Source organism: Macrosteles quadrilineatus, unplaced genomic scaffold, assembly GCF_028750875.1.
Source record: "Macrosteles quadrilineatus isolate MER2022 unplaced genomic scaffold, UCM_ALF_1.0 Scaffold_2__2_contigs__length_208266976, whole genome shotgun sequence".
Classification (NCBI taxonomy): domain Eukaryota; kingdom Metazoa; phylum Arthropoda; class Insecta; order Hemiptera; family Cicadellidae; genus Macrosteles; species Macrosteles quadrilineatus.
The window spans coordinates 75,498,137-75,520,640 of record NW_026542595.1 but is presented as its reverse complement, the minus strand read 5'-3'; the positions used below and the strand labels follow the sequence as shown (position 1 = coordinate 75,520,640).

The 22,504-nt window shown below is 35.5% G+C and overlaps 1 protein-coding gene across 2 annotated transcripts in view; it reads left to right on the top strand.

Annotated features, from left to right (window-relative positions):
• Window positions 1-20,464, top strand: part of LOC128986112 (cyclic AMP response element-binding protein A) — a 94,424-nt gene extending 73,960 nt beyond the window's left edge. For both annotated transcript variants that reach the window (XM_054406255.1, XM_054406256.1), the window contains exons 3-10: window positions 8,445-8,686; window positions 9,100-9,208; window positions 11,355-11,533; window positions 12,438-12,581; window positions 13,792-13,971; window positions 15,365-15,430; window positions 15,775-15,844; window positions 16,619-20,464. In XM_054406255.1, coding sequence (XP_054262230.1) covers window positions 8,445-8,686; window positions 9,100-9,208; window positions 11,355-11,533; window positions 12,438-12,581; window positions 13,792-13,971; window positions 15,365-15,397 — 887 coding nt within the window. In that variant the 3' untranslated portion in view covers window positions 15,398-15,430; window positions 15,775-15,844; window positions 16,619-20,464. The remainder of the gene's footprint in view (window positions 1-8,444; window positions 8,687-9,099; window positions 9,209-11,354; window positions 11,534-12,437; window positions 12,582-13,791; window positions 13,972-15,364; window positions 15,431-15,774; window positions 15,845-16,618) is intronic.
• Window positions 20,465-22,504: the final 2,040 nt, after the last annotated feature.

Genomic DNA, 22,504 nt, shown 5'->3' with positions numbered 1-22,504 from the left:
TGGCCACGGCTAATAGGCTCCATATACTGCAATGCCCCCCGACTGCCTGGACACTAAAACGGTCGTGACACATGTTGCCGGGCAAAATCACTCCCGGCAACACCTCGGGCAGCTTTTTCGGCGGCGCCACCGGTCTCCCCCCGGCTAATAGGCACCATTTGACTCCATGCCCCTCTACACGTCCGACACCGGCGGCTCCACTAGCTGCGCCACATGTTGCTCACGGCTAATAGGGGCCTTATGCAAGAACTTTCCAGATAATGTATGTGTGGATAATGTTCCATGAAAATCGATTCGATAATTATTTTATTCCCTTATTGATTTAATGACATTGCATGTTAGCTACTGTAATGTAGACCACATATTTACTCTGTTGACACTATAAACATTCATCAATCATCAATTATTAATCATTGAAATGGGGACGCCGCTTAGGTGCCCAAACCCAAATATGAGTGAAGGACAAGTCTAGAATGGTGTGAAATAATCTGTGTAGCGTAGCTTTGTTACTGACTAAGATCAGCTGTTCTAATCTCAAGTTGCATGTTGAGATAACAATTTGGGGCATTATTCTAATAAATCTTATACGTAAAACTACACAGAACAGCACACACTCGTGCATTCTCATGAATCTCCTCCCTTTTGAGACTGGGAACTGTGTTTGGAAACCGTGTATAACAATGTTCGGACTGATTGTACAGACCAGTGTTCAAAACAGTGACTCACAATCATTATCTTACTTGTCACACCATCGAGTAAAGTAGAAGGCAATGGTGTAAACACTGAGTCAGAGTACCGATCACACATTTTCGCTGATGTTCATAAAAATAGCGTATATAGTAACTTGTGTTGACTAGGATTCCTTTCTGAAGTATATAATTTTTATCTAGCGTCCAGACTGAAACCAAATCTTCGGACACTGTCAATCATTGTCAGATTTTAAGGGTGCTTTGAATTAGGATCTTTTGTCACATTAGCATTAGCCTATTTAATGTTTAGAACCTTCGAAAATTTTTAAACCCTAACCTAACCATGAATGTTGCATAGGAAAGGAATGTGTTCTTTACAGTGTATTTACAGCCAATGATAATTTGTATAGCTAAGGATTGAGACGTGCTTTATCTCCCAACTGCACAGCACCAGTAGATACTTGCAAAGTATCACCTTGTCGGAGTTGTACAACATTCTGATCATGTATCTGGGTGTTTGCCACACGTCTCTGTTCAGCCGTGGGAGCTTCTAACTAGCTCACCTTCTACAGTTCGATCTTTATTTGTTTCAATTGCAATATTTAACACAGCTTCGTTGTACTCAATCATATTGGGTAACAGGACTAATCAAAATATTTCCTCTTCGCCGAAGCATCATATTTTAAACCAATATCATCATACAACCTTTCAATTACAATCTTTCCCACGAGAAAATTCGTTCCAGTACAGCCAGTATCAGGATAAGAAGGAATCAACTTTAGCATTACTATAGTGAAGCTTTATAATCTTACTGTTTCCTGGGAATGCAACTAAACCTTGAGTGGACAGCAGAGCCGTAGGCGATTTCAAGATCGGTAATAGGACAGAAACCTTCCCAGGCTCGTGTATAAAAATGCCTAAAGAATTTCACGGCGTTGGGATGTACGGGAAGTATAAAAGACAAAACGTACGAAGGCGGTAAGTCATCAACAACGGTCAGTTTCAGCGACTGCGGTAAAGTTCATCGCTAGAAATACCCACATTCTACTCTGACATTGTGCATGCGTTTGAAATTGTGCCAATTTGATGAATACAAAAAACAATGGATTTAGCGAAACCAAAATTTTAACTGCTACAATTTACTGTCATTGGCAGATTGAATTAGTTTTAAGCTCTCATATCCTCATAGTCCACTAATGATCTACTACTTCATTAATCACCTATTAATACTGTCCATATTGGACAGGGAAAACTTTTAAAACGATTTAGTCTAATCGTCTTCCAAGTTAAGTGGCTCAACGCAAGCTTCTTTCATTTCTGCCAAGTACATTACTCATGTTCTACTCCACTTACCCTTAACAATATGGGAGTGCCCCTGGACATACGTATTTTACCTGGCGTTCAGGAACATTCCCACATTGCTAAGGAAATATAAAAGAATTACGTATGCGTTTCTATTCGAGCCTAACTTTACGTTACATTGGCTTATTAGCTAAAAAAATCAAATTTAGCTAAGAACAATTTAAGACATGAATGTTTTCCTGGATGTCTCTAAATATTTAAAAGCGACTTAGATCCAAGAACGTTAACAGAATTACCAGCAATGTCCTTTTAAACAACAAAATGTGTTTTATATAACTAAGCAATTTAACGACATTGTCAGAGGCTTGTGTAACAAGAACCACAGGTGATTTTGCTGATGCGGACGTCGAAGTAGGCTGTTGATGCAGCAGTCCCCTGGGGTTGAGCATTCAGCACTGCTGAGGTACAACGGTCACCTAGAACGCTGCCGCCCCCATATTTCATCCCGCATTCCATCGAGGCCCAGTTTTTGTTGCAGTTTGGGAAGTGGGTCGGACACTGTTACCCATCGGCGCGGGCGTTGCACTTACAATGTCTATTGTGAAAGCAAAACTATAACTGTAGAGATCAAATGGAGGTTATGTACATTCGAAACTGACAATCACATTGTAGTGGATGTCAGTTGTTCTAAAAATAGATTATATTATGATCCTTTGATATGACGATTTCGTTGAGATGATTGTTTACAACATGTAAACAATTACGTACATTAATTTTTCATTATTAAGAAAAAAACCATGGTTAACGTCCACCACCTTAACGTCTAGAAACTGAAAAATTTGTAAGTACTTTAGAAACACGCTGTACATATGTTTGATACATGGTCAAGGACAGGGCGATGACCAGTGGGAGGTCCGCAGGATGTGATAACTGTTATCAGCTGTATGGGGAGGGGGAGGGTGGAAGGGGGTGTACTAATTTGCCAATCTGAGGATCCAGGTCGTAACGTATGGGGTTTTATGCAGCGTACCAAGAACTCAAGCACCGTTCCATGTCAACTACGCTAACACGGTGCTTAGAGATACGATAGGCAAACAAGGTCTAGGAACTACGTGTCATGTGATATGCAAAACTGTCAAATTATGTCGGCTTGTTTAGTACTCGTGTTTTCTTTTAATATATGACCTACATGACATTTACGTATCGACAATCTGCACTCGACTCTGACCAGTTGAGTTGTGATAAGCCAAGTGTAGAATTGCCAAAGAAACTTTTTGATTTTTAGTAGATTTTAAATCTTATGTACACTCCTACATAAAAACGACAACAAACGTTAGAAGCTAACGTTATTCACTAACTCACAGATGTTGTAATGAATAAGACATCTTGCCGAACAGTGAGCGAAGATTTATCAATTGGTTGTAATGTAGAAGAACTTTTATAAATAGTTCTTGAGTTGGGGCTGCTGGTTGAGTAAGGTAGTTGTATGTTATGCAATTTTACGAACCCTCTACAGATGTTTTCAGTACTTTAAAGTGTTTTCTTACTTAAATAAAGTCTTTTTAGTAAATATTTCGGGAAATTATCCGATAAAATTCAGGATTTGGTTTGTAAACTTCCAACTCCTACTCTATTTGTCTGTGTTAACGCCTTTTCTTATACCATCTCTAAGACGTCTTCCTGGGTATTGCGTGCCAACCTTGTTTGTGGGTTGTTGCTCGCAGGTATGTGACCTCGGCCCAGGACACAGCCCTGCCCTGTGTTATCTCTTATCAGACATCACTCACTCGCTTCGCCACTTTCTCTACTCGAATTACTCAACCCGCTGCTCCACTTCCGTTCACAGAAAAACAATGAAACTTTTCCTCGTTGAACTAGTTTTGTAGAACGTCTTTTCAAATATTATTAAAAATATAATGGATTGTTATTTCATAAAAAATCTGTTTCAATGAGGCGTAAGCTATAGGCCACCTCTTGAAAATAATGTAAACGTGACTAATATTATTTTTGATATTCCATTTACTCTAAATAAATCATATAAATATAAACGCTGGTGTTTAATTGAAAACTGTGTAACTTATACCATGACTTCTGTGGTAAACGTTAATTTAAAATAAACCCGGACCTTATTCCGTTACACGACGACTACCTTATACGTTATACGAGTATGCAATATGACCGAATTTAAAATTAAGGTTATGACTTGGTTGTAACCTAACCTAAAATAACCAAAAAAATAGAGCTAAAAAATTTTAAATATAGAGTTACTAATTTTTAACCTAAAACGTAGTAGTAGCCGTATACAATCGGAAAACGAAAACTTAGTTTTGGAATTGTCCGTTTTTTTAAACTTATTACAATAACCCTGTGTTATTTCTCACCCGACATGCTAATCAACCCTAAAGTATAGCCATTTTTCACTCTCCTTGCGCAACTATATTGTATTCCGCTAGTAAGCAAGCAGTAAGCCGTAAACAGTAACACTTTACTGTTTAGATATCATTGTCATTGTGATTGTGACATAACAATAATGTCGTGAGATTCAGCTGATTAAGCGGTCGTTACAAGACAACAATTGGTACATTTAGATAGACTAATGATTATTGGCATTACTCTGTAGTTCAAGCTGCCAGAAATTCCTATTTGGTATCCCGTTAGGGGGTTAAATGTTGATAGTCTTATTTCGTGATTCTGTCGCACGAACTTAGAAAATGTACTGAAGCGTACATACTGTATAAGATTCGCACCAAAAATGCTTTAAACAATTATAGGATATTTACAATTTATTAAAGCGCTGGGGACACTAATTCAATTTAATTATACCATAATTTATGACTTTTATTTGAATTTCTCCTGCCACTTAAAAAATCGATTTGATAAAAAAAATCAACAAAAAAACGTGTAACTCCATTATATGATTTACTAAGATGATGGCGGTAACGTACTGTATCGGATTTTGTAATGAATAAGACATCGTGCCGAGCAGTGAGCGAAGAAATATAATTCAAAGACAGTAAGGACGGTTGAGTATGGTATTCTATGAACTCTGATCAAGACTCGGTTATGAGCACCAAACCGGCGATGAGGAGTAGGTTTTCGGATAAAGATAAAAAATGGTTTGTCCCGATGCATTGTGCTATTGTGCAAGGTTCTGATACAGCCGAACACTATCAGACACCCTTTCATTGCTCTCTGCTCAGTTCTAGAACTTCTTCAGCACAATATTCAGAGTAAAAAGTGTACCGGTACTCATGTCGCTACTTGAGAGCCTGCTTCCTACCGGATTCCATGTCGCCGTGGCCTGTTTCTGAAAGTAGGTAACATACTTTAGTGTGTAGCTGGCTTAGTGATTTGGCAAGTACAGTACTATCTATGTATTCTATAGCCCCGACTATCTATACTGCAAGTTCAGTACGTTCAGTACTATACTGGGACTGGTGAACCCCTGATAAGCTCTGACTGCCTGTGTTATCAATGAAGCTCCTAGTCAGCAGCCATCAACACACGTGCAGCCGAGATAACCTCTAAGATGCATTGTTGTATGCTGCAACTGTTCTTTGTTGCAACTGCTACATTGTTTTCGCGACATTTCGGGATCTGATCCCGCCCTTGGGTCAGAAATTACGTAAAACATAACGAGATAAAAAACATGTAAAATTTGTCACAACGAGAAAAACCCACCCAGAAAACTACAGTAGCTGGTGAAAACAATAAAAAATTACTCAATGATAAAAAAATGTTTACCACAATTTTTCTAAGTGTATTTATTGCGAAACTTAAACGCGGTGTTCACCTTTAATCATCTAGCTAATTTTCGGAGTGTTTATTGTATTTAACTGTTCGTTTAAAATGCTCTTAAATATACGTGCATGCAGTCTCATAAAATAGTATATGTAAAGAAAGTTTCAAACGCTGCAATTTTGTCGAAATTATGATACGGTTAACAATTTAAAATGATTACGTATTTTAATTCTGATCAGGTCTTTTGATTTCCATCGTTCAATTTAACTGCAGTATTATGGTCTTTAAAATAGATTAGCTACTTAACAATAGCTTCCGTTGAGTTCACACAGTTTCGGCGGCCATTATCGTTTCCCGCCGAGATATTTACATGTACGATTATGTATCCTGTTCCGTGATTTTCACTTTCGCCGCCAAGGCTCAGTGGGAAGTCAACGACCACTAAAAGCTTTCCTTACTCGGCGGTCGATGCTTGTCATAACTGAACATGTAACGGTTCCATGTATATTTGGGGTAGGCCATCGGAGTGTCTTTATTTAGCTCTAAATTTCTTCAGACCCTTAAATGAATTTTGGTTCTAAAATTGGAAATCGGTACCCCCTAGCCTGTGTTGATGCGTGTTTAATTTCCTGTTACGCTACGCTTCAGTGTATTGATGTTGATCAAGTGTTTTTGATTACAACCCTCATCAACAACAACCCTGCTTCTTAATGACAAGCAGTAGTTTACAAGTAATTGTTTCAACATTAAAAGCACTAAATCGTTGCAAAAATTAACATTCCTTGAAATTGTCTTCAACTCATACATAACGATGATGCATGTATAATAGAGCAAGTTTAAGCTCTACATAAACTATACAGAACATGTTTTAAAATGCTTTATCGCTGATGAAAAATTTCATGCGATATTTTACCGGTCATTTTAGGTTGATCTACTACTGTCTCGGCCCTGATATTTAGATTTATCGATCAACAATTAATTGCCCAATACAAATAAATCTATTTGCTGGCCAATTATTACGACAAAGGCTTATTCCGTTATGCGAGATAAAAGGTTTTATCTACCAAACAAACAAGGACTGTCAACAGAAAGAGTAGGTTGTCAATAGTGAGGAGCAAGAGTTGATGGAGACAGGAGCGTGGCTACGCACATATTTATCACGTTCAGACAAAATAGAGCACATAAGTGTGACTCGACTACGCATATTATCATCACGCTCTGACCAAAAATAGCACAGGAGCGTGACCGGGCACATCATCATTTTAATTTTACCAAATATAATACAGAAGTCTGGCCGAGCACATAATCATCGTGCTCTACCTCTACCATATTAGAGCACAGGAGCATGGCCGAGCACATTATCATCATGCTTTACCGCTACCATATTAAAGCACAGGAGCATGGCTGAGCACATGATCATGCTCTACACCATTAGAGCACCGAAACATGACCGTTCATATCATCATCATGAGCTGACCAATAGAGCAGAGGCAGAGGAGTCTGGCCGAACACGTTATTACCATGCCCTCTACCTTATGCCTTAGACTCTAAGGCTTAGAGCACAGGAACATGACTGGGCATGCACATAATCTAACAATTTTAAAGAAATATTTTAGTGAAAATTCAACTAGGCAAATGACAGTTTGCTTAGTCTGCACTGCAAGTCTAATCTGCCAACATTGTTTTCTCCCTTATACTATTATTTGAAATTTTTAGCAAAACACAGTTTTGCTTATTTGCTACAGTAAAAATCTAAAGAAATGTAAACTTTTTAGCGAATTTCCCTATAGGGAAGTATTAGCGAATTTCCCTATAGGGAAGTAGCTATTTAGCGAATTTCCCTATAGGGAAGTAGCTATTACCGTAGGTCTCATGGTAAGACTTAGGCCCGGGACCGATTTACTTTTTCATTTTAATGTCCCCAGAGGCCAAAAACACCATTCGTTCAAATTTTTATATATGTATATATATATATAGATTTATATATATATATATGTGTCCGTGAACACGATAACTTGAGTAATTTTTTTCCGATTTTGATGAAATTTGGTTTGAAGGTGTAAGGCGGGATAAACTTGAATGAGTTCGCGATCCAGCATGATCGGACCATGGGAACAGGGTTTTATGGGGGGTTTTATGGGGTTTTCTCACTTTTTACCCTCAAAACACAAAATTTCCCCAATTTTCCTCTAAACCTTCTTAAAGAGCTTAAAAAAACAAACAATTCAGTATATCAAAGTGTTTTTGTACGGTTATTGGTTACGAAGAAAACTAAAAAAATAGTAAATTTAAAATTCCCAAGTTATTCTTATGGAGAATATTGTAAAATGTTGTAGTTTGCTTGTTTATGGATATATTTTGATCAAACTTGGCAAATTTATTTATTTTATAGTAAGCTATCAATATTTTACTAATAACACACTACTTTATTAGTTTCCTTGTAGCAGCAAACCTAGGTACTCGTTAAACCTAATGTTATTTAAATAGATCAATTGAAAATCAATTCGGCCAAATGGAAATTCGCTTAGACGGAAGGTTTGCTGCGGCGGGGGTATTATAATATTGTACTCTCTTTTTTTATCTACTTGTGCTACAATTAATTTAGCGGTATTGGGCAACTTTCTTCCATATGTTCCATATGTTGGTGGCCTCTAGGCCGTTCTTTGCAAACCCACCGAAGTTTTAACCCAGGGTTTTCTGCTTATTTCACAGACACAGAGGACGAGTGTTTCCCACCCATGAAGCTACAGAGGCGAGACAGAAGTGAAGTGAGGCATTCCGAGGCAGACTCCGATGTAGAGACTGAACCAGAGACTGAGATCATCATCAAAGATGAACCTCTCAGTGAACCAGACAGTCCGATGTCATCCTGTCCCGCCTCACCAGCCCCGCCTGCCCCCGCGCTGATACATCGGCACACACACAGGATACACCATGAACAACACAAACTCAAGGTAGGACATCAGCTCCTTAAATCGTACAGATAAGTAGGCCTATAACATTTTCAAAGCCATTAAAAATAAGATTTATTTGATTTTCTTGTTCTTTTCTGTAATAATTTGTTGATGAATTTAAGTGAGATTTTGTGTAGCGATTAAAAACCTAAATCATAGAAATAAAAAGCTTGAATGTGGGCAGCCACAGGGTGTGACCAGTAGGGGTTAAAAAAGGTTGAGAATTGTTCAGCTAGTGCTAGTGCAGACTCCCGAAAGAGAAATTTTCCTTCTGTATACCGCGTAATGTAGCCCTAGCGCTATTACTTTCCTTTCTGCGCTCTTTCCTGGCTGCGGCCCATCTTTAAACAGAAATCACATTATTATTTCTTGCCTGCATGTTCTGTGCTAATAGAAATTGTGTTACTGTACAGTCAGGTCAAAGTTTGCTGAAGCAGCCTACAGCTGTACTGATGACCAGGTCTAGCCTCAGTCACATGGTTGTACCTACCCTCAGCATCAAGCTGGAACCTCAAAATTCAGGTAAATATTACAATTGATTTGATTTATATACTTATTTGAACTTATTTGTAATTCTGTATTTAATCAAACAACAAAGTTTGTAGTATATCAATAAGTAATATCAGTATCAAATCATGCTGATGGACCTGGCTCACTGAAACATTTATGTTGTAGCACATTCAAGCTCAAATATTTTAAATTTCTAAACTTGAACAATCAACTGCTTCAAGGGTTCATGTGAATTCTTTCTATTAAGTAATCGTATTATGATATAGCCTAATATAGGTGTGACCAACAGTAGTAAAGGTTGATGCAATGCAAGGTTGTATCTACTATTTTTGACAACCAAAAGGTAAATGGTAAATTATTGTGTATTTTGGACTATTTTCAAATATAACTTTCAGTTTCATGTCACTAAAATTACACAATGACACGTGTTTTGAGGAGAATTCATTCCAAGCAATATAAAACAAATTATATATTTTAAGTATTAACTAAAGCAATTAAATATGCAACAAAAAAGGTACCCATTTAAACTTTCCTGCATGTAAAGGTGCATTAAATGTATTCTCTTAAACAAGCTTGGACCGACAACAGAAAGAAATGAAAACAATTTTGTAACAAAACCCATTTACATGGAATGTTTACAAGTCGAGCTATAACATGAGAGCAAATGACACTAACGTTGACAGACAAGCATGTTAACACTTTCCCAAACACGTCTGAACATGTCAGCTGCCTGTTACAGATTGCTAACCTTGTGCTACGTTCTGCTGTTTATTGGTTAACATACTGACAACACGCGTTGGTTGAGCAGGTCATTATGGTTGTGTATAAAGAATCACTCAGATTGTTTAAGGATTCATTATTATCCATTTTGTACACATTAGAGGTCTTTTGAATGTTATGTTCAAAACTTCATCCAAGGCGTCAAACGTCCCATCAATTAGGCCACTATTACATTAGCCATAATTAGGAATTTTCTAACTCGTAGAATCGCTTAGTTTGAATCGTAAAAACCCTTGTTCTAAGCCACAGCGATGGTGGTCCAACAGAAATTTTATGACATGATAGACCATCAAGAGTTTTCACTCTTATCGGTTTCTTAAAAATTATAAGTTCAAACTTTCAAATGCAGGGAAGAAGACCCAACAGAGAAAAAGAGCTATCCTTGCCTAACACCTGTACTTTTTCTTCTCAATGGGAATATACCTTTTAGATGGCCCTTAACATTGCTTATTAATAGTATAATGGAGCGGGAACACAAGGGGACGGCCACTCTGCTGTCCTCATAGAACCTATTTATTGATAAGCGACCAATATTTTTCCTACGACAATGATGAACATTCCTGCACAGGAAAATTTATGACCAACACCACTACTGCTTATAATGTTATGACAAAATCGAGTGCAATTGTTATTGGCTAGCGCATGAATTTGAGCCTTCAGTGCACCAATCTCCAGACTAATATAATACCATCCATGTCACTTACTAACCAATGTAACCTTCCCTTAATTCAGCTCTCTTCTGAGACTCTTACACAAACAGTTAGACTTTCTTTGAGTCAAAAGTAAAATCCACTATTAACACTTTGAATATTGAATTAGTAATTACATCCATATGAATCTATGGATAGTTGGATGAGCCACTCACATACTGTGGTAGTTGATGTGAGAAAAGATGCTATAGCTTACAATACAACAAGTTGTCCCATTAGTTTGACTTGGTTAAAAAGTTAAAACGTGATTCAAAATCAATCAATAATCTATACCAGGGTACTCTGTTGGTGCATTCATTTTGATTCTATAGTTAGTGACATCTTTAACACGGAAATAAAATGTCTAGTTTATCAATAGTCAAAGATATATCACACCCAGTGGTGGTTCAAAGGGGGGGGGGGCTATAGTGGCTAAAGCCCCCCTCCCATTGGACCCTGAAAAAATAAATTTGAACATACATTTTGGTTTAAAACATAACAGAGGTTTTTGGACACAGTACTAAACGTTTAAAATTGCCTTATAAAGTCACCAAACGGCTTTAAAAATAACAATTTTTCCAGGGGGATGGCCTTCAAACCCTCATCCTTTCTTGGGAAACTCAAAACTCAGCCCCATGACATGATTATATGTCTGGAATCGTTTGTTTTATCTGTGTCGTCTGTTACAGGGTTTTCTCTGCCGCCAACACCTCCCTCGTCGACGTCTAGTGACAGTGAAGGCAACGTGTCACCCTCTCACTCACACCCCTCCTCCCCTGCGCGCAGACTGTTTCTGTCTGCCTCCAACCACCACTCGACAACGTCTACACGACAACCAATACAGACTCCCCTCATCAGCAGTCAACCTGTGAGTAGACTTTACACTTGTTAATAACTATTTAAGCTGGTACATTGACAATGAAGAGTACCATAACCAATCTCCCACTCACATACAACAGTTGTCAGGTGCTGCAACCTGAGAGGTCCAATGCCATTGTTGTCTGATTTCAAAGGAGTCGAAGAGGTTTTATTCGTTGCCTAGCTAGAAGACAGCACTGTAATTGTAGTGTTTGGATTCTGTCTCAATTAGGGTTTTGCACATCTTGTGTAGAATTTACTAGTCTGGTAAAGCTTGATAAGAAAGGTACGCCTAAGATGGAAGAATGGTGAATGACATTCAAATAGAAGTTGATGAATGGGATTGGTCACAGAGAAGTAAGATACAGAGGAAACATCCAGTGGTACACTTGTGGTGTCTAGAACTAGTCGTTGGTGTATAGCGCAAAGTCCAACCCTCCACCCCCTCGCAATCATGTATTACAAAACACACGGTGGATGAAGACCTTGTGCCCTGAGTGATAGGAATTTCCGCTCGGCCTCTTTCTTCCTTGTCAGGAGTATATTTCCAGCACAACATACGTCTAGAGTTGAAAGTGCACGTCCTCTCTCAAGCAAGTTTCCTCTGTAGATTGGTGGATTTTTCACAAGTTTACCTCTCATGAATCAGGTGTTTTGCTACTTTTTGATTATTGTGTGTACCCACCAGAAACTTTGTTTTTTTAAGAGTTTGTGCTCATAAATTTAAGGGAAAATTTTGTAAAAATAGGCATGCGTAACGCTATTATTATTTACCCTGTGGTCAGTTCATCTTTGTGTTACGAATGGGACTAGTTGTTGAATTGTACCCATCATTCACATGCATTGAGTTACAGTTTTATTTTCTACCGTACTAATTTTACAACAATTTGATATGCAACTATTTTTTCTTACAGAAGGGGTCTACGGGTGTGTTACTTCTAACGGAAGAAGAAAAGCGCACGTTACTAGCCGAGGGCTACCCCATTCCCACTCGCCTACCCCTCACTAAAGCTGAGGAAAAGTCTCTCAAGAAGATTAGGAGAAAAATTAAAAATAAGGTAACAGTTAACTGACACTAGATAAACAATAGTAATTTTCGTACAGTCACCTGACTAAGCGGGCTTCCTTGAACTGATTTTAGTACAGAAAGTTGCTAATTGCCACAATCTTTTTTGCTGCACACCAGTATTCCAACCAAATAACACAAAACAGCGTGCTTTTATTATGCACGTAATCTGTACAGCTTGGAAATAGATTGGCAATACTTTAAAGATACTATTACTACGATCAGCTGGTGCAGTGTTTCCCATTTCGCTTGGATTTAACCTAATCTAAAGCGTGTTGTTTAGTGTTTCAAAGTCTAATTATTTCTATGCTTTATATAGTAACTGTAGGAAAAATATAATGTGTAACACAAGTGCAAAGTTCCTTTGCTGCACACAAGAGAAATGTATACTCGAAAAAGATGCCACAAAAAAGTGCCTTTTTTCCAATTTTAGGGATAAATTAATTATTAAAGGGATAATCCTTCAATTGTATGCCGAGATAAAATGCTTATTAGATTGCCCACAGTGACCGGAAATTGATTTTTCATCATACTGCAGCAAAAACAGCCATTTTTAATGTATATGTTGCAGAGTAGTATTTTTACTCTCTAGGGAGTAAAAATCATTTTTAGTCTCTAGGGAGTAAAAATCATTTTTAGTCTCTAGGGAGTAAAAATCATTTTTAATCTCTAGGGAGTAAAAATCAGCTGTTGTAAACAATTGTAAATTTTGACTGTGGCAATCGTATTGATCAAAATTATTTATCGGTTGATTTATTAGGTAAGGTGTTAGCCTATTGTTGTCGATCGCTTGACGTATCGATGGTATAATGTACTGTAACATAATCGTAATAGACAAAATGATTGAATCACTTGCTAAACAACTGCTTATTTACATTAGCAGAATTGAAAAGAAGCTGGATGTCGTTTTGAGAGGTTATCTTAACATAAAAATTATTTCGTTTTCTAGCTTAGTTTGTTAATTAAGTATGCAATATGACAAAAAATATAGTTCACCAAACGAAACGGGCAAAAAGTGTCTTTTTAATCTTTGCTCATTTTCCGACATCAGCTTCGCCTCCATCGTAAAACTTGACCTCGGGTCAAAAAGAGTCACTTTAGGCCTTAGTGATGAAATATATTATTAATCTCCTTGCAATATGGCTTTGAGCAATCTTTTCACTTTTCTCATGCAGAGCTAACAAATGGGACTGATATTTCAGATAAGTGCACAAGAGAGTAGACGCAAGAAGAAGGAGTATATGGACGCTCTGGAGAGGAAAGTAGAGTTGCTGTCTTCTGAGAACTCGGAATATCGAAAGAAGATCAACAGCTTAGAAGACACAAACTGTTCTCTTGTCAGTCAGCTGCATAAGTTACAGGCCATCATAGCACGCACACATGTAAGTCCAGCAATAAACAGTACAGTACAAACCTGTTAATATGTAATCTACGGGGGCGGGACTGTGGTCGGAACAGTAAAATGTTGGATTATCCGAGGATCATATTAAATGTACATTGGGCATTTAAAATAAATGTGTGAATATGAAGCATATTAAATTAGTTGACCATGGGAGAAGATCAATATTTTGCTACGATCAAGGAGGATGACAATAAATGTTTCTGTGATCGCAGGGGGCAAACAAGGTTTTTAACGCAAGGGGGTTTAAAAAACAACCGATTGCAAGGGACTGTGATGTTGCGAGTTAGCTGCATAAGTTATAGGCCATCATAGCACAGCATGTACACTTCTAAGTCCAGCAATAGATAGTCTTATGTTGGCAACAAACAAGATAATTTACAAAAAAACAATAAACAAGATTAGTACAGTATATTTGAATACTCGTCACAAAATGTTTTTTTGGTTATCACTCAGCAGTAGTGTCTAAGACAAGCATTGTCGGTGGTTCGAGACCTGCGGTCACAACTGGTTTGCCGTCCATGTGACTTTACTCTAATAGTACTTCACAGCTTTTACCACCGCACAGACAAGACTGGTTTCTTGCCATTTCTCGTGATAAAAATGGTTTTTGTAGATTTCATCTTTATATAAATGGTTTTTGTTCGAATTCAGAAGCAAGTGTTCAGAAATAAATTATTGATTTTGTACTTAGAGGTTAGAAACTAACAAATGTGGTATTTTTTAAATGATTTTATGGAGTTTTTCATCATATCAGTCACATAATAAAATTGTCTTACAAAAGTGACAATATTTTCAGATAAAGTTGAATATTTGCCAGTTTGATAACTTTCAAGTTCAGTATTTCCCCTCTATTTATCAACAAAAATCCCACTGTTTACACGGGGAGTTTTTGAAGATAATGGCTAAGGAAGCAGACCAAATGGCTTTTATATCACTTGAGATAAGTTTCTAGTTCTACCTACAACCATTTTGTGTCAAGCTATTTGATTCACTGAAACTGATAAAACTAGTCTTTACGACACAGTTCGATTTGAATGATTACCTTCCAAGTGCTATGATAAGTCAATGATTATTTTGATAGCTGTCATTTTTGTTAGGGATCCACTAAATTATCAAATTGACTTTCAACAAACTGAGAGTGCTTGACAAGGTCATGTGAAAATAGGTTCACAGTAAACTTATCCAAATAAAACAAATATATATATATATAGCAATGAAATAATTAATTGTTCCCTGTGTTTGTCGGTTTACTAGCCATTCAAACGTGATAAACTCTTTAACAATGCCTCAACTTTTCATCCACATTTTAATATGTAACGAATATCTCAAGAGTTAAACTGTTCTGTAAGTGATTTATAATATTTTTGTTCCAGAATTTATCACCACATTCAAGAAGTGCCAAGTAGATGATTTGAGTGTCTCAACCATTGTAAATATAGGTGAGTTTATATATTTGTTCAAAATATTGTTCCTAATCACCAGTACATACCAAATGTTCATACAACTACTGATGATGATAAATGATTCATAAAACAGATGGGTATTTAACATCATAACTCAGTTTAATGTTGTCAAGTAAGTAGGTCTAATGCTGGAATTTGTTTGATGACTCGGTTTCAAAAATTAGGTTTAAATTTATGTGCACTTTGTTTAAAAATTCATATAGTTTATTTATTTTATTTTTTGTAAGCATCTTAATAAGTCACATTTTTTATGTGATGAATCTTTTTTATAATGAGGTTAAATGTTGAAAAAGTCACTTAAGTTAATGTGTATTTTTCAGGTGCAGGGAGGAAAACCGCTAGTCTTCCCCTACAATGTACAAAGCAGGGAAATCTTTGCCTGGACTACAGGTAATTGTTCAGGAAAATATTCCTAACGCAAAGCAGTAGACTCTTGAAATAAAATTTGCTTATATAGTTAACATAGTAACGAGCAGCACATAATATGCTGTTGCAACTGTGAAATAAAATAGTTCTACGGATTTAAGAAAAAAAACTATATATGTATCATACGTCAACCATGCAGAAATTACCTAAGAATAATGAAGACACAAAAACCAGCTAATATTCTTGTACAAATGTTCCATTTAAAAACTTACAAATGTAATATTCTATTCAATCAGTCAATATTTATGAGAATAGGCTATTGTATTATATTAGTATATATTGTAAACTTAAAAATCATGTAGCAAAAAAACATTAAAAAAATAATGTACAGATATTTTTTGACAGAAGGCTCTACTTGTAGTGATAAACAACTTTACAGAATCTGAAGCAATATTTGGGCTTGGAATATCCAAGACCCAACATATACAAGCAAAGATTCTGTGCTTGTGACAAGTATTTGGAGTAATTATAACACTTTCAGGTTATCTTCTTTAAGGTTATATACCCGAATTTCATCTTCATGTATAAATACTTAACACTAACTTGGTACAACATAAAACAACAAAATACAATTACTGATTGTAAAAATTAAATAGCCATGGATAGATTAATTCATTACAAAATCACTTTGCTACAAAAATTGTGCTTTTGTTAACTTGGTGTTTGAGAGTACTTTTTCATCGACAGAGTTTATGTTATTTATCATCTTAGTGCTTACTACGTGTTTTGTTGTTTCAGGAAGGGTTCAAGTTGGTGCCTAGTGTTGGTGTGCTTGACAATTTGAAACCAAACTCAATTCTTCCATCCATCTTCGTTTTAAATCTAGTTGAATTTTAATATATCGAGATCTATTTTAAGATAATATTTTATATATTTGTTGATAGATGAAAATAATATATTTATGTATTCCAGATTGCGATATATTTTGGGATAAAAATGTAGAGTAGAAAATTATGGACTTGCACAGTGAAATCGGTAGTTTATTTATTTTATTAGACTCGTATAAGAATTTGATATATTTATATTGGTGTTTATGAAGATCTTGATTGATTATGTGAAATTTACTTTGCACTTTTCAGTAGTTAGTTTAATTTTAAAATTGCTCAAGATTGTGTGTAAAAATTATTTTAAATCATAGTTTTGTCTTTTTATTGCAATAACCAATTGTTGGCTGTGTACTTTATGCTAAGAATAAAACTAATTTAAATGATTAGAAGTTTCAAGACTCATCTTTCAAATGTTGCGGATGACTGTTTTTAACTTTATTTTTTTCGTACCATTAAATTATTACTGTATGAGATAAAACATTAGTTTTAACTTTATAATTAAAGTTAGATTTTTAAAATTGAACTTTTTTAGTATGTTTACAAAGTTTAACATTTAACAAAATTTCATTGGAATTTTTTAATTGTATTATACCATACATGTACTTAAATATTGAGCTGTACCGGAGTTGCAGTCATCTTAACAGAATTGAAGCTTGTTAACTATAGAATTAAAAAAACGTGAAATATTTTTATATAAAAATAAATAAATTTGTAATAAAAAATATATTCATGGCCAGAGCTACTAAGGAAAATTCAGGATTGTGATGTTTAATTTTTGGTGTATTAAAGGTAATAAAAACCTAAATACCGGAAATAAGTAATAGTAATAGTAATAGTGAGTGCATGCATTTATTCATTCATTAAAGGTTTTTGTTACAAGTATAAAGAAACTAACAAAGATTTATAAAGAATATTATTACAGTAATAGACTTATTGAATTGTCTACTCTAAAGAACTATAATTTTCAGAAGCTTGGGCGAATTTCAAAAACATGAAATGAATTTTGCAATATAACATGATGTAATTTACACCCTTTATTTCTAAAAATTGTAATTAGTAAGTTCCAAGATTTTGGGTTTTGCTTCCTTTCTTGGCAGTGGCCCTGGCCATGAATAAGTATTTAGAAGCTTCTTTGTTTATAAAGAACAGTATACTATGACTGTAATATGTTCCTAACAATATTAATGATAAAAACACTACAAAAATAATGATAATATCATTCAACATTTTAATTTATTATTTAATATTAAAAATACATTATCACATTCATTATTTCAAAATATACTGTATGAGGTCATTTTAAAATTTATAGTTTTCTAATTGTTTAAAATGAAAAGAGTATTAATTAATTAAGTAGATAGTAGCCATTTTAACTATGAAGAATGTATATAGTATTTTGTTTTTAAACCATATTTTTGATAATCATGTTAATTTTTGTGCATGATAATGAATCAAGATAGGTACTAAAATCAAGAGTTTTAACTGTTATATATTTATAGGTGTCTATAAATTGTTGTATTTTATCCACTTATTCAGATTTTATTCTACAAAACACTGTTAATTTAATGAAATTACTTTGTACAGTTGAAAATAATAGGCTTAATGTTAAAAATTTCAGAGTTATTTAAATGTAATGTTTTTAATTGTAATTTTTAAACATACGATGTATATAATATTTTATTGCTTAGATAGGTACCTGCCAATAATAACGCTAATATTTTGGAGTTCAACTTATAAGTTCTAAATGATGACTTTATTTGGAATTTCATATACCAAATACAAAGATTATTCTTAATATTGATATGATATGCATTTATTTTTTCATTGTTAACCTGAAAATAGTTTAACGTGGTTTGAAAAAAATATAATTGCTACAATCAGGCATAACTAATTCAGAGTTGATGGAACATTTGCAAACACCAAACTAATACCTCGTTGACCAAGGCTCATATTATTCAATGTTTAAACATAACCTCAAATTCTATCTTCTGATATCTTGGTTTGATATTTTTGATGATTTTAACTATGAATACATTCCATCTTGTACATTCATATTATCAAGTCATCTTTGTATATTCCAAAGTGTTGCCAGAAAGGGCCAAATCAAAAGCTTAAAAGTATTTTTCCTACAGTCACCCAACAAAGTAGGCTTCCCTGTACTGTTTATAGTACAGAAAGCTGCTAATTGCTGCATATTTATACTTTGCCGTACGGTTTATACTTTGCCGCACATCAGGATTCCAACGAAACAACACAAAACAGCGTGGTTTTATTATGCACGTAATCCGTGTACGCTTGGAAATAGGTTGGCAACACTTAAAGATAATAATACTATGAGCAGCTGATTGACTATTATACCTACGATTTAACCTGTCATTTTGTGTTTATAGTTTCGGCATTTCTGAACTTTCTGGACTTTTCTTTTAAACGTTTTGAAAACATTCCTACGATCTTAATAAACAAGAAAATACCTTTAAAGCATTTTTTAGTATTTTTTTGTAATTTGAAACCACTTCAAATTACAAAAAACATACGGAACTATATTTTCAAAACGCGGAGCACATTTCTTGCCGAGGAAAAATAGCGGAGTGATACGGACCTCGGGTACTACTTTCTCTAGGGCACCATTTGTGTTACCAGCTGAACCTAAAAACGTGTTGTATAGTGTTTGAAAGACTAATTATTTATATGCTTTATAGTGACTGTAGGAAAAATATAATGTGTAACACGAGTGAAAAAGGCCTTTGCTGCACTCGAGATCATTCCAACAAACATTGCTCAGTAACACATTGAACAACAACAACATTGCTCTCGTGTGCAGCAAAGTGCCACTTTCACCACTAGTTACACAAATAACTATTGTAAGAGATATCTATTAATTTAAATTGCTGGCTTACAAAAGTGGTTATTTACAGGTTAGGAATTGATTTCCTTACAAATAGTTAAATCTATAAATTTAAGATTATTACATTTTCAACACACGTGTAAGATTCCTCATCTTGAGTACTTATTAGTCAAAGCCTCTGGGACAATGTAATTAATTTTTTTAACGTAATTAAATCACACATTGATACCTTTGTTGTTGCCTGTGTTCTTGAGTAGGTAAGATGTTTGTGTTCTCGGGAACACAGGCAATCTAATATATTTCAAGTTCTTGAAACTGGGATGGAAAAAGAATATAATTGATACAGTTAAACTCAATTACAAAGTCAATAACTATTCGGGTAAGCCAGCAGCTGTGTGTCTATTGTACATAGTTATCTACCATAGTCTTAGAATCACGGTACCAAATTGATGTTAATTTTAAAGTTTGTGCAATTTTGTTGGTACTACTGAAAGCATTTAGTTTCATACTGTGGTTTCCTGTTGTGTTTGTGCTTTTTATATTTGCGAATTTGAAATCTCATCTGTTTGATTTATTTCAAAGGTTTCCATGCTTTTTGTGTGACAATTCATTTGCTCATTTTACTGTGAATCTTTAAAAAAAATCTGTCAAACAATATTTTCCATAGTAAAATGTGTAGAGACTTAGAAAAGATGAGTTTGTGTAGCAACTACAAATTGTTTGTAAAACTCAAATGAATTCACCAACATAAAACAGTTAAATTGTGATTTTATGAATATAAGTAGATTTATCACGAATACAGCAAGGAACCGTTTCTGTTGTGTTTGAGGGGAGCACGGTTGTGTCGAGTCAGCACGCGAATGCTGTGTGCCTCAGTAAATGTCCTTACGAGGGACCGAGTTATACCGATTATATGTGGTTTTATTATTCCTTGTCATATTCCTATCCTTTTACTTATCTTAACAAAACTATTTAAATTATTTCCAGTAGCTTTGTGGTTTGCCAAAAGATATAGAGATATTCTTATGGCACCCACATATCAGGGTGGGTGGCGTATTTTGAAGGCAAAGATGAGATGAATAAACAAGATGAAAGATGACAGCTTTGTCACTGATTAAGATTGGCTGGTTTTTTAAAATTCGACTATTTTTATTCCAGGTTTGATCTACTGAATATCTTCAGGAGTGAACTGGCAATAACTGATAACTAGGGTAGCACGTTCCCTCAGTTACAATGGTAATACCGGTACATAACTTTCTATAAACAACCTCAGGATAAATTAATGTAGTAATATGCAGCCGGTAGATAAATAAACAATGCTAAAATGTGAGAGTGCAGTGATGCCAATAACTCCATATAGTCCAGCATCTATAGGGGGTTGAGTATGCACTGAAAGTGTAACTCTTTTTGACTTTTGATTGTTGTGGGGGGCATCTTGGAGATGACAAAAACCGATGTTTTCGCCCACCCAACAGGTGCACAAGTTGGGGGGGGGGGGGAAGGTGCTCTGAGACGTGTTCCAGAAAATCGCTCATATTTCGTGAACTAGACACGATAGAAACAAGCTCTACACGGCATTGTTAAATTGTTAAATAACTCAATTAATATCATAGATACGGGACTTTTCCTTGATATTTTTTTTAAGCAGATGAAGTTGGTAATACAATACCGCTTAGAGCTTGTTTCTATCAAGTCTAGTTCACAAGATATGAGCGATTTTCTAAATGCGTCTCAGAGCACCTTCCCCCCCAAGTTGTGCACCTGCTGGGAGGGCGACAACATCGGTTTTTGTCTTCTCCAAGATGCCCCTAACAACAATCAAAAGTCAAAAAGAGTTATACTTTCAGTGCATACTAAACCCCCTATAGATGCTGGACTAATACTGGTTTCTGTCAAACACAAACCTTTTTAACAAGTCAAATTAGAAAGTGTAATTTATTGCAAGCAATAACATAGTCTGTGCACATCAACTACGAGAATTATAGATAACTAGAGAACCCGTGCGGCTCAATGAGCCGCATAGTATGAAACATAACACCGAGGAAAACGTTATGCTTAAATTCTAGTAATTCTAGTTACATCTTAGAGTTGTTTAAACACTTGTAAGAAACTAATTTTAAATATCTCTATTTGTGTCGTCAAGGTTCACATACATTATTTCTGCTCTCAGTTTTAACCAATAACTTCTAATTAATGCTAAACGATCGGCTTCAATTCGAGCTAACATGTCGCAACAAAGTTTTTCTAGCATTGAGAATTTAAGAAAACTGTTGCCTAGACATCCCCCAATCAAACGAATTTTCTCCGTGGCCAGAGAATCCTGAAAAGTGGAGTGATATCAACCATTAATGTTTACCCACAAACTCTGGGTTATAAACTGGAAAGCCATAATATGCTTTGAATATGCTAAAGCAGCAACACCATGAAATAGGTTGGATAACTCTTGCAGCTATAAGATTTGGATAGCAATTTTCATTTTCTCTTTTTGAACAGCGTATTGTTGCGGGCTTAGCAGGTTCTTTACAAATAAAACTTGGCGATTTTAAAATAGCTATTTTATTTACACTAATATTCTGTATTTACAATAATTACAATTTCCTAACACCTAACTAACCCTATCTAAACCTAGCTAAAGCCTATTCTAATTTACAATGTTTCTACTTACAGCTAGCCTCTACAGGATTTATCACTTCTGTTACAACACTGTCACTACACTGTCACTAGAGACACTACACTGTTACTGTTACTCTCACTGTCACTAAACTGTCACTGCCACTAGCACTAGCACTGGTCACTAACACCGACGGGCACTTGCTGCGACGATTCTCGGAAGGCTCAACTCAACTCAACTGCCGTGTGCCGGAAGACGGTCCCTTATATAACCTTGCCGTAGAACAATCTAGAGTGGAGAGTTCGAGCATCCGTTGTTTACAAACCGGCGTAGAAGTAGAA